Source organism: Acanthopagrus latus, chromosome 20, assembly GCF_904848185.1.
Source record: "Acanthopagrus latus isolate v.2019 chromosome 20, fAcaLat1.1, whole genome shotgun sequence".
In the NCBI taxonomy this organism is placed as follows: domain Eukaryota; kingdom Metazoa; phylum Chordata; class Actinopteri; order Spariformes; family Sparidae; genus Acanthopagrus; species Acanthopagrus latus.
The window spans coordinates 4,975,330-4,988,932 of NC_051058.1; the positions used below are offsets into that span (position 1 = coordinate 4,975,330).

Consider the following 13,603-nt stretch of genomic DNA (forward strand, 5'->3'; position numbering starts at 1 on the left):
CTGCCATGAATGAGATAAAACACTTTCTGTGCTGCCCTTTTACAACTGCCGCTGTGACACCCTATCAGCAGTATGATCGATGGGGAGAAAATTCACCACCAAAGACGTCAGGGGCCATTTACATTTAAATGAGGGTTGGGTTAGCCAATAAGTCCCAAAATGGCGGGAGAGACAGATGGGGTAAAGAATTGGGTCCTTTCAGATCACATATTTCCAGCTGTCGAGGGGCATTGGGAGACGATGAGGTAACAAATATTAATATGGAGGTAAGAGCCAAAAGGCTGTTTTCCAAGAAGTGTCATAAGCAGAGTTAATGTGTACTAATAGCATGTTTCATCTCTCCTTTATCCATTTCCGCATTTTCCAAGAGAAGAAAAAAAAACGGATCAGTTTTGTGACAGATGCCTCAACAGTTCAGTGAGTTATAGCAATAAATAAATAGTTTAAAAACCTTTGACAAAACAGGGATGTCTGCTGAGATCTTTATGAACCTTCTGGTAAAAATCATCAAATTCAAACCGAAACATTTATGTCAATTCAGGAGTTATCCATAACTTTTTTTCGACTCTCCACTATTCTATTTCCACTTGGTTTGTTAAGTGGAGATTGATGAGGAAATAAATTACTCTAAATGATTTAAGCATAAAGCTGCAACATTACAAAATGTGTAAAAAAGTGAAGTCCTAAATGGACAAATTGATATCCCTGAACTGACTTGGTGTTATACTGTGACAATTAAGGGTTCCATTAATTTTTGTTGAGCAGTTTACACACCATTTTCAGGTCTCTCCAGAGATGTTTGTTTGGGTTCAAGTCAGGGCTCCAAACAGTTCAATCCTTGTTTCATGAGACCAGAGAATCTTGTTCCTCACAGTCTGAGTGTCCTTTAGGTGCTTTCCTTAACTTTTACTGAGGAGAGGCTTCAGTGTTGCCACTCTGCCAAAAAGGCCAGATTGGTGGAGTGTCGGGGTTCTTGGTCACCTCTCTTACCATGGCCCTTCTCCCTCCATTGTTCAGTTAGGGTACTCCAAGAAGAGTCCTGGTTGTTTCAGATTTCTTCCATTTAAGAATTGCAAATAACAAAACGTGAAGAAGTGAAGGGATAAGAATGCACTGTGCATTTTCTTTTCTTTTTTTCCTTTTGGTACTGGCGGAGTGCCGAGGATGAAATGAAGTGAGGGAAGAAGCTGCTCTGGGGTTTGGTGGCAATGCACGGAATATTTCTGTATTCACCAAAAATGAAAGTTCTTTGTCATTCAAATATTTCATTCAGCATTTTGATCCCACTGCACTGTAAGGTGATTACAGGGTGTATGTTGGAGTATGTGGGTGTGTGAGGGAGGATGGAGGGATTGTTATGTTGTGTTTAACAGTCTTATGGCTTGTGGGAAGAAGCTTTTATGGAACCTGCCTGTTCTGCTACGAAGGCTGCGGAGCCTCTTTCCGGAGTCCAGCAGCGAGAATGGTCCATGGTGGGGGTTGGAGGTGTCTCTCTGGATGTTATGAGCCCTGGTCAGGCAGAATTTTTTTTCAGTGTCCTGGATGCGAGGATGTGAGCTCCCAAGCACCGCTGTGCTTAAGTACAGTATAGCCACCACAGAGCCACAAGCATGGCTGTAGACTTGGTATCAGTGTCAGTGTATTGTGAACAGTCATGTTTTAATGGGTGCTCTCTACCTCTCTCCTCTCTCACTTTGTCAGGTGACTTATGGCTCTTTTGACTACACATCACTACTCTACCTGTCTGACTACGGCTCTGACTTCACTGGGGGAAGATTTGTCTTCATGGACCAAAATGGCAACCGGACAGTGGAGCCACGGACAGGTACCTACCAACTAGTGAAGACTAAATTTGCCTAACGTAAGCCCTTTTCAGAGATTCCTTAGGCAGGACAGACAGGGTGACCTCCTCTGGGGCATCAGAGGTGGAACGGAACTGTTCCCCCATTCTGCCTCTGTAACTTTCATACGGACAGCGTGGCAGAATCGAGCACTGTGAAAAGGCAGCGTGTATGAGGCTATAGTGTCAATTTAGTGCCTTTTCCTGCTGCAGGTTAAAAGGCTGTGATCTGCTGCAAGGCAGGATAGTGTAAATCCAGACTATCAGCAAACACCTTGTAACCCCTGGCTTTGTGTATATAAGCCTATTAATCCGCACTTAAAGTAAGTGATGAAAGCTAGATAAAGGATTTCATTATTGCAGCTACGCTTACCATTATAATTACTGTACTTGTCTGCATTAGGGAATCTGGCAGTGTTTTTCAAAATGTGTAGCAAAGTGGGCGTAATCCTCTGTAAGTGGGTGTTCAGCAACACAGACTGCTGTACAGTGCAGGTGCAGAGGATTAGGCTTTATTACTTATAGCACCCTGAGGGTTTGACAAAACAACATCTTGCCCTCATAGGAAATACAGTGGTCTACATAAGGATATATTGGTAATGCTGAGTCAGTGGATATTAAAGAATTAAAAGCACATGGTGAAATGACCTACACCTTCTTGTTGTAACACGGGACATCACAGGTAAGTCAGTGAGTTTACCTATTTGTTTCAGACATCTTCTGAACTGCTCTTTTGCTGTACTTCTCCTACGTCCTGCAAGTGTTTCTAAAATCAAAAATAATGTCTGAAAGGTAATGGAAGCAATCTGGTTTAGTTCTGGAACCTCAAAGAAAGTTGTGGATTCTTCCATGAGGGCCAAGTTGGAAATGTACTGTGTTAGTCAAGCCAGCGTTATTGATATACTGCAGGTCAAGATCATAAATTTGTTTCAATACTCTACAGTCCAACACTCTCAAAAAAGGAAAAAAAAAAAACTAGAGAGAACGAGAATAAAGGAGATATGGAGAACACAGTAGTAGTAATAGTCAAATTACATTAAGTAAGTAAATATAATACTGATTTAATATTCAGTTAAATAATTTCAGGCCTGTCGCAGCAGAAAAGTGGCACTGTGAAAGAGGTGGCTCTCAAGGCTTGGTGACATAACACAAACATGTTCTCGCTTACTGGAAATACATTGTTAGGGCAACAATGAAACCTTGCAATATACAGGCAAACAGAAAAAAGTCAGAAGAAACTACACTTCGTACATCATGAACACACCCACTGTGGCGCTGTGAAGTGTTTGAACTCTGACGTGCTCTGTTCACACATGGACTCAGTGGAACACTACACATTGGACATTAGCTTCTCCAGGTAAAACACACAATTTGGGGTTGCGATGTATGTGTGATGGGGGCTGTAGTGAGTTCTTGCAGGTGTAGTTGGAAAACTATGTTACCTGCCGAGCTAACTAGTGACACGCTTGTCAGCTGAGGACATGCTTGTATTTGCCAGTTAGAAAGCTCTAAAAGTTAGCTGGTAGTCTAACTGGTAGTTAGCAGTCTGGTTAGCAACTGAGCTAGCTATCTTGCTAACCAGCAGGTAGTGACACAGGCAGCAGCAGGCAGCTTGGCTCAGTCACTACCCAGCCAGTACAGTTTATTCAATAGGTGTATTTATTTGACAGGGACAGTACATGTAGGCACTGTTATTTCTCATTACAACGCAACCGATGTAATGTGTATAATCTTACTTCACTGATTGTAAGATGTGCCTCTTTTTGTTGGTCATTTTGTTATTATCTGTCAGTGGCGCATATTTATGTGTGAAATGTTATTGTTATGCATAAGTTGTCTGCAGATTTAGTTGATCTGCCGATTGCAGCACTTCCATCGAAACCGATTTAACTCCAAAATGTTGCTGTTTTGCTGCTGGTGTCACCAAGCCCTTGAAGAGCTTCAGGCAAAAAGTGTAATTTGCAATAAAGTCAGCATCTCAGAAGTTCCCTGCTTTGCTCTAATATGTGGCATTTGTAAATGGCATTGCTCCTCAATGGGCAGAGGCTTAGTGAATCTGTTCAATATGGAAAACATCTCCTGAGACTGTTATCGCTTCCTGACAGCGTTACTTCCACTCTGTCATATCTGACAGCAAACCATCCCCTGCTGTCTCTGTTCACCTTGTCCCTTCCTTCCCTTTTTCCGCCACCACAGTTTCCACTTTCCCTTTATCTCACCCATTGTCCATCATCACCTGCCCTCTAATCCAACTCCTCTGTCACTTTTAATCAATGGGCAATTCAAAATGACAGTCCTCCTCCTCTCTCCTCACCTATAATTTTTCACTTTTCCTCCCGCTTCCTGCTCCTCCATGTCATCCATCCCGACTCTGCCGTCCCTCTCCATATTCCCCAGCCTCTTAGCCAGTCAGTGAGCTACAGTGAAGCACCCTGGGCCATTGACAGTGTCCCGTGAGGGAGTGGTGAGGGACGTTGACTGAAGGACTTATGGTAATAAATGGTGACTGCATCTTTCCTGCCGCTTTGTCTTCTGTGACTTGTTTTTTTTGACTAGCATGGCCATCTTGCATCAATGAAGTGAGAATAACCTTCAGACAACAGAGAGAATAGTGACAGAGTTGATCTCAAACCTGCTGGGTGAAGAAGAGGAGGGATGGGACGTGAGGGAAGATTGTTGTCTATTCTCCGAGATTCTCCTCAGTAGATTTCTAATGCTCAGCGGCGTTGGTGCTTTCTCAAGAATCAAAATAAGATGGACCTGTCAAAGCTGAAGTCTGTCACTATGAGTTTTTATTCTGAGAGGTGCACCAGGTAGGAGATGTAGCAAAACACAATGCATAGTGCATCAGTAGCTTAGATCATTTATTTGTCCCTGCTAAGAACACACCTCATCCCATTATGTAATTGGGAAACTGTTCAGGTTACATGCTGGGCAGCTGACTGTCAAGTTTTGAGTTGGTGAGATCTGGACGGATGATTAGTTCGCTGAGATAATCATGGCTCATTGAGGTGACAGCTACCAAAAAGGGGTGATTATAACACCGGGAAAACAATCAGGACTTGGCTGTCAGAGAGAGCACAAGTCGAAAATGAAGTGACAGCGAGAATCAGGGGGACGTAGGTGCAAGTGTTGCTGACATTCCAGAGGAAGTAAGGTGGAAAAGAAGAAGGGAGATGACTGATGGATTTGGAAAATGTGAAAGCATCCCCATTGGGACTATGAGATGCTATGGAAGTTGGACAGAAAATGGCTGGGAGATGGATAAAAAGTAGATATGTGATAGAGAGATAAGGGCTTTGGCTGGCATCGGCTGATAAAAATGGAGCATTTGAAGGACCAGTAGGTGCTAACCTGCCAGCTTAGACAACCACAGGGGAATTAGATAACCTCAGCTGGGCTGCCGCCTGAAACCCCCGCTTGACCTTGGTGGCTTTGCTTCTGCACACATACAGACACCGCATACAATAAAATGTCTGGTGTGATTCCTGGCACATAACACGGCTGACTCACACTGCTACCAGTCCATGTATTATTATGTTTTTTTGTTTTTTTTAACGTTGCTTTAAGTAAAATGATTGGCGCACATGTATAAATGTTTTCCAGTTGTAACACTGAAATGTCCCATCCACTGGATCTTTAGTTGGAGTTGGGAGGCTGTGCAGATGATGTTAAGAAATTGGGCTGCTTTGTTTACCTTTCACACGTTTGTATTAACGAAGTGGGCATTATCGGGGGGAAAACAGTAGGTACTGGATGTAACTTTAGTTCTGTGTGTGGTTAGCCCTCTAACCTTTAACCTTATTTATTAATGTGCTAAAACATTCCTGACAGTGTTGCAAAATTCATGTTGTAGCAGAACGTGACACCAGTGACAAAACTGGGATACTGCCCACTCCTACTTTGTTGCCATTATTATTCTGACTACCAGTCCAAAACCCAAAGTTATTGAATTTGCAATGGAGAAATCCATCTGAAATCAATCCAGAATGTTCATTTTCAATTGACTGTCAGCCCATGTCATTTATCGTCATCCCGGCCTCCCAAGAGACACCCTCCAGCCTGTGTGATCCTCCATACATTAATTTTGAGGTGAAATGGGAACAATCGATACGTTGACTGGACCGTGTGTCGATGAGTTGTGCGCCTTGTGAATGTGCTCGTGGTGTTGTGTGGGCTTTCCGCTCGAGCAGGAGACCGTGGTATCAGAATCAGATGAGTCATGTGCGATTTAGCATCATCTTAGCATTGCGCACTTAACCTACTTGTCACTGAAGTCAAAGACCTCATTACGTGCAAATCAGTGATGCATGGCTGTTATACGCAAAAAAAAAAAAATGTTGACAAAGTTAAGTGCTCTCTCTTAAGTGCTCTCTCAGTGATAGCATCTAGTGTGGCAGTAGAGTTGAACTCTTCCCTTTCCTCTGTGATGGGACTCTAACCGGTGCGTGATATCACATTTTCCATTGCGTTTCTAAGTTGGCTATTGTAACCTGTCCTACCTTTTCAATTGCACAGCAGACCAGCCTAGTAAGAGGCATGAATTTAATGACAGAAATGCGAGCCCAACAGTATCTGAACCTGTTTCAGCCTGTGGAGTGTGAATGATTGGCTATACCTGTACTGATCTGCTAGTCAGTGAGGTTACATGAAATAAGAAGCAAGAGGATGTTAAATACAGGCTTTACAATATGCCTGAAGGGTTGATTGTGGATGCCTTGATTGATTGATCACAATGCACCCACAGTCTAGGTATCTTGTGCCTTGTGATTCTAGTGGCATCACTTGCGTACTTTTATGAGACTTCAGATTAGTGGAGCTCCCCTTTAATGCTTCTTTCTAGGGATGTAACAATATACCGAATTTTGCAATCATAAAAATGCGACTGTCATGTGGATTTTTGCTCATAAAGTTCATGGATCTAACAAGGGAAATCAGTTTGAATGCATTCCGTTTTCCACCTTGTCATTGCATTGTTCTGTTTCAACTGCAGAGGGGGTAATCATACTGCTCAGGAAGACTGGCTCTTCTCCTACCACTGGTTGGTTGGCTTCATTGGTTGAGTTCTCTGTGCTTGACTCGAGCTGTTTACTCACACAAGCTCCGGTAATGTCTGATTTTGGCTGTGTTTGAGCTGTAGTGACCTCTCACAGACACATTGACCTCTTCGCTTATGCTCCTTTTTTGCTGCAAGAGTGACTCTAGGCCCGCTAACTGGAGCAAGCAGGTCGACGCTGCCGCTCCTCCACCCCCTGGCGTATCTGCTTCACCTAACAAGCTCAAGTGGGGAAACTACGGCTCACAGTCTGCTGCATCAGCTCCACACTTTTTTTTTTTTTTACGCAGACTGAAGGTGTTCGGTGCCAGCCAGAACATAATGTTTTTATTTTATCAGGCAGTGACGGAGAGTGTCATCAGGTATGGGATGACAGTGTGGTTCGGCAGTCTCTCCACACAGTCCAAATCTAAATTGCAGCGCCTGGTACAGACTGTTATGAAGGTGATGTGGAGGACTGACAGGCTCTCCCTCTTAGTCCATCTATGAGCAGTCTGTACTCAGGCAGGCACGGAGGGTATTGTCAGACCCGTCCCACATCCTTCAAACGGAATACGAGCTCTTGCCTTCAGGCAGAAGGTACAGAATCCCCAAAGGCAAATTGAACCGTTTTAAATACTCTTTCGCACCCACTTTCATCAAAATTTTAAATAGATCTGTACGCTAAAGCCAGGAAAGTGTGCAATAACTTGGTGTTCTGTTTTTTTATTTTCTTTTAATCTTTCATTGGATGTGTCATGAGTGTTTGTAGCCTATGTGTACGGCTCTAGCTGTTATATGTATTGTTATGTGTGTTTATTGTCTGTTAGGGCAGCTACTACGATGCACCACGCACTTTGATTCCATGACAAATTTCCCCTAGGGGACAATAAAGTATATTCTATTCATACAGAAAATCACTTAACGTACAGTTAGGAAATAATAACGTGTCAGTTATGCTGAAAAAGATTTTTGCGACTGTTGTAGTCCTCTTGACAATGAAAGGGAGGGAGACTTCTGGTTTCTCGAGCTAACTAGGATGGGGATAAAGTGTAACTGTGTGGCTCTTCCAGACTCGCAAAATTGTATGGGACTGAATTCAATTCTGACAGTTTGAATCATTTTGCAGGGTTGTGAGGCTTTTATTACTGTTTTACAGGTGCGTCTTTCAAAAAGTTAGCTTTTTGGAGAAAGTCCCCGATAATATTGTGGTGGACCCCCACAAATACATTAATGTGCGGGAAACACTGCTGTTGGACATAGTCCAATCACTCATTGGCAAAAAAATTCATGGCTACTTTCATTTTACTACAGAAAGAAAGCAGACGAAAGTAAAGTAAAAAAAAAAAATACTGATTGTTTAGAAATAATAAATGCTGTACACATTACATTTATTAGTGTCAGAGACTAATTGATCAGTGACGTTGTGTGTGGCGCGTCCTTGAGACCAAACCCACACACACACACACACATAACTACGCCAGTGTTCTGTACAGCTGCTCAGCTTGTCAGCTCAACAGTTAAAGGAGACTCAACATTAAGGTGATTTGTCTGCGTCCGTGTTTTTACAGACACAACTGGGGAGAAGTTAAAACTCAGAACCAGACAGACAGCATGACGTAGTCCTTTGTGATTTCACTCTTTGCGACTTCATTGTAAATTGAAGTCGAAACGCTACAGGGCCTGGTAGAGAAAACATTTTAACTATACTGGGGTGTTTTAGGGTTCAGTCTCTTATGATAGTTACTTTAGCTCCTGCACTCAAACAGAACCTGATTTTTTTTTTTAGAAAAACTCCATACTCTTGTACACACTGGGAATCAGGGCCTCATAGACTTTGCTAATCCATTCATGTCCTGCTCCGGGACTGCTCACCTCTGCCTTTTCATACGAGGCAGAGTTAATTGAAATGGATTGATGCCTGGAACAAAGGGTATTGCTCTGACTCAAGTGAACAAAAGAATGCTTCTCCAAGTTGGCTCGAGTAAACAGTTTCAAATATGCCCTAATTAAAGTTGTTTAGTCTTTAAATAAACCTGGGCCCCTCCAGGATCTCCTGGAGTGACTCAGGTATAATTTGGCAAAAAGTCCACAATTGGATGCATTCGTGGCTTGTGAGGTTGTCAGACTCATTCCTAGGGACTCAGCCGAGTTAACACTTGTCTCTCACTGCCACCTTCTCACACCAAATTGTAGCAAGTAGTGGGACTACTACTTGGAGAGAATGATGTTGCTGTTTATCAGCACTCAGAAATTAGTACGATTTACTGTAGTTTTCTGACTGTTGCAGTTTGGAGGAGGCTGTCAGTTATTCACAGTGATATTTACCAATACAACATTTACATAGTAACATATGTAAATATATTGTTTTTGTACAGTTTTTTTAATAGAGTTTGTGTCAAAGGATAAGCAACCTTTTTGTTGGACTTGGGGTTGTAGTTAACAGGGACCTACAGGGACTAAATATGACATCTAACATTTACACACTTTGAGTCTAGAGTATGTTATTCTTTGCAGCCATTTCCAAACTTAAGAATGATGTTTTTTGTTTTTTTTTGGTAGTTTATTTAGTTATTGTAAATGACGTCTCGCGGCCCACATTTTGGGAATCTCTGCTCATTAAGCATTAAGCATTTGTTTCATAGGTTTTTCAAACAAAGCATTCCTTACTATTTAGTGATCACCATTGTTAAACATTTTAATATTAATATGAGCACAGATCTGAAATATGATAACTCCATGGTAATTTTAAGGAAAAAAACAAAAAACTGAGTTGAGCATCTGTTGTTTTCTGAATATTGTACTGTAAATGCCCTGGAAAGTAATTTCTGGATGAGTGAACCCTGTTAAATATTCTCCATTGCATTTCCCTCCATTGTGTCTCTACAAATCTTTTCTGCTGACTGTACTGAATCTGCCAGGCCCTGCACAGTAAACACTGGGAGTGTTATATTGATAAATGCAAGGGATTATTTCCAAAGATTATTTCTTTGTCCTAAATCCGTGTGGCTAATTTGAGCAGTGGAAAATGCCGGCCTCGTCAATTATGTAAAACAAGCAGACCATCGCTTATTGTCTTGATGCCCATTTTCTGATTTTTTTTGTTCATTAATTTTCTTTCTTCTTATTTCCCGTTCTTTGGGTTCTCAATGTGAACTCCATTGTTGAACTGAGCACTGATATCCTTTGACGTCGTCAGCTTTACCCTGCCAGAGGGATTTATCATCCTCCTGCTCCTACACACACACACACACACGCACACACACACACACACACACACACACACACGCACACACACATGTGGTTGGCATTCCTTGGACAGAAAACAGTAGGCAAACAAATTGGTGTACAATAATTCCATCTTTTTATTCATATTCACATTTGTGAGATAACCCTTGCAAAGAAACTGGAAGTTTTGTAACAAAACAAGAGTCTGCAAACTGTTCAAATATAAATCTCTTAATTATGAGCACAACCGCAGACTAGATATATGTAAACATTAATGCAGATGTTGATCTAAGAGGGAGCAGACTGTGTTTAGAAAGAACCAGACTGACTGGTAAAAGGTAATAGCTCATTAACTGGCCCAGCAAAGCCTCTGATAAATAAGAGAGACTTTACTCCACGGTAACCTCCCAAAGCTCACACTGTGAGTCAGTTAAAGAAAGAAAATAATGTTTAAAAAGTCAGACAGGCAAAGTAATGCATTTTAGCATTTACTAAATTACAATCCTGCAGTAAGCTGAGCGTGTCCTCGTGGCCACTTTCTGTCTTTAGGATTCAGGCTTCTGTCTTTGCCTTTCTGTGTTTCAGATAGCCTGCATACAGTTCAACATGAACAATCAACAGTTCCAACATTTAGGGGAATAAGCTTATTACCGTTTTTCTAAGACTGAGATGAGGATTCATTTAAATCTGTCTTTAGCCTAGTTTAGCCTAAAGACACGTTTTTCTAGCTCCCAACACAGCTAAAGATGAATAAATAACATTTATTTTGAGCCTTTCTTGAGTATAAAACAGCAATGGGGGGCAGGCAGAAACAGCTGGCGTGACATTGGCCTGAGATCTTAGAGCTACTTCTTGACTAGCAGCAGTTTAGCTATAGTAGCGATGTAGGAGGCAGGAGGAATAACGTGAGTCTAATTCAGTCCTTTTAAAATGATGCCTACCAAGCTCAAGAATCTAAATGTTGCATCTCCATTTTTAATGGTTGACTTTTGTCTTTGAAGAAAAAAAAAAAAAAAAACAGGATCAGTAAGGGGCAGCAAGTCAGTATCCTAGAATTACAGAAAATTGCATTTTTTTTGCTCTTTTCCCTGGCTAGGCACCAAGCTCACCACGTCCACACTCACAGTCCTGTATGTAATTCAAACATAATGTCAATATCAATCTTATTATCTCAGTCTTAGAAAGAAAACCAAATACATGGGATTGAGTGACTAATCGTCCGAAAAGCATCCGGTACTGATAATGTATTTTTTTAGAAGTATGAATATCATGAGAGTAAAATGTGTCAATATCCTGTATATTCATTTGGTAAATATGTTTCTAATAAATAATAATTATAGTAACTTCTGATCAACCCAGATCAATTTCATCAATTAATAACGTCTGATGAGTTGAGCCCATCCCTACAGAATAAGCATATTTCCCAAAATGTTGAACTACTCCGTTTAACCATTTTTCTATCCTTTACCCTAAACAGTCCCTCTCATTCTTTCTTTGCCCAGGAAGAGTCTCCTTCTTCTCTTCCGGCTCGGAGAACCTCCATCGCGTGGAGAGGGTGACGTGGGGGACGCGCTACGCCATCACCGTGTCCTTCACCTGTGACCCTGCACACGCCATCTCTGACCCCACCCTTCCCTGAGGCACCCGCTGGTGACAGCAGTGTTCACCGGCTTGGAAAAGCCCTGCAACAAAGAGAGGGAGCAAAAGGGAGAGACAAGGAAGAAGGAGGATTTTTATATGGTGGAGGTTTTGCTTGTAACATCGGGACACTGTTGCTGCACGGTCAATATCTGAAATTTTCTGTCATTCGCAGATGATGACTTGCTGATTGTGCTACGGAAAAAGAGGCACATGCTTTTACCATCTCGTCTGGAGAGGTTTTTTCCTATTTGTGACAGACCTTTGTATTTTTATCCAGTTTTTCTACTGCAGTTTTTTTTTCTTTTTTGCACCATTATACTGTAATTGCTAGTAGTAGAAGTGTTTCACAATCTGTTCCTCTTGACCATTGGGGTGGATGGCTTGAGCGGCGATTGCCTTTTGTCTGAAATGGTGTCAAAGAGTGTAAAGAGGGATTGTGTGTTTTCCAGATGTGTCAGTGTGTTTTTCTTTTTTTTCTTTTTTTAAGGAGACATAAGTCTGGTAAATAGACCTTACTTCACAACATCCCTGCTCAGAATACTCAGGAGGTGTTTTCTTCTGAGAAGAACCCTCTCCTTGTTGAAGACTCTTTCCAGTATGTTACCATGTACGTCAGTGGTTGGTGAGGACGGTTTAAAATGAAATACTGGCAGAATCAGAAGTCCATGTCCCTTTGCTTCACGACTAGCTTTCGTTGATCTGTTTTCACTGCAATATGATCATTAAGAGATCAGCACACTTGAGTACTCAGATTAATATTCCGTTTTCATTAAAGCAACCAGTATCATTCATGTGTCTGCCTCTTGATTGCTCTACTGCCCTGAACAATACACCATCTCCATTATCATTTCTGCTTGATAGTTTCTGAAGTTCGGAACTTGAATCAATTGTTGAGTGTAGATGTCAAAAATGCAGTTTCAGTCTTTAGCTTCTGACAGGCTTAAATGTTTATTTTCTTCATTCTTTGGCCTTTGATTAATAGCTTCCTTTTCTTATCATCTGACTTCGAGTGAAGTTTCTCATTGCAGTGGGATCATACGTTAAAAAGGAATCTAGAGTCAGTAGCAGAGTGGGTCTTGTTGCATGAGATTCAGATTCTTTTGCCCGTCATTTAAAAGTAATATAAAGTAAATTGCTCCTGGTATTTTATAAGACCATGAAGGGGCATAGCTGGTTCTGACTTGGTTATCTAAGCTTTCAACCAGAAGGAAGTGGCTGTAACACGCTTAAATACTTTACTGTACTGACCTGCAGTGGTTGGGCAGAAACTAACTGGAGATTAAGCTGCGGCAATATACTTCAATTTAGTGGCGTGCAGAGGGGAAGTTAGTTTGAAATTAAAAAAGCATGATCAGCATGATCAGATGTTAAGCAGAAACCTGTTATAATTTCTTCCTGTAAATGTATTAAAGCACTTTCCAGCTATTTATTACCTGCTTATTGAAAAGCAGAATATTACTATAAAAGTCATGTTGGGGACATTTTTAATCAATTGTGAGGTAACTGGGAAGTAATTTCTGTGATAATCACCTACCGAAATTTGCAGACCTTAGACCTAGATTAAATGAAGTGTTACATTGGATATGCTCAATAAAACATTTGTAAAATATGTTAAAAATGTTAATTAATCCAGTGGAAAAGTTCTCATCTTACATAATTGATAATCTGTTGGCAAATTCAGTAGACACTGACCTACATTTACAGTTGTGGTCAGAAAGTGGTCAAAAGTTTACATACACTTGTGAAGAACATGTATATCATGGCAGTCTTGCATTCCAGTGATTTCTACAACTCTCAGTTTCTCTGTGATGGAATGACTGAAATGTACACACTACTTTGTCACACACAAAAAAAGTTTG

General features: G+C 41.3%; 1 protein-coding gene across 3 annotated transcripts in view; it reads left to right on the top strand.

The window, feature by feature from the left end:
• uts2r2 (urotensin-2 receptor 2) overlaps positions 1 to 12,535 on the top strand; it is a 24,185-nt gene extending 11,650 nt beyond the window's left edge. For all 3 annotated transcript variants that reach the window (XM_037080922.1, XM_037080923.1, XM_037080920.1), the window contains 2 exons: positions 1,702 to 1,825; positions 11,606 to 12,535. In XM_037080922.1, the coding sequence (XP_036936817.1) occupies positions 1,702 to 1,825; positions 11,606 to 11,742 (261 nt within the window). In that variant the 3' untranslated portion in view covers positions 11,743 to 12,535. The remainder of the gene's footprint in view (positions 1 to 1,701; positions 1,826 to 11,605) is intronic.
• Positions 12,536 to 13,603: the final 1,068 nt, after the last annotated feature.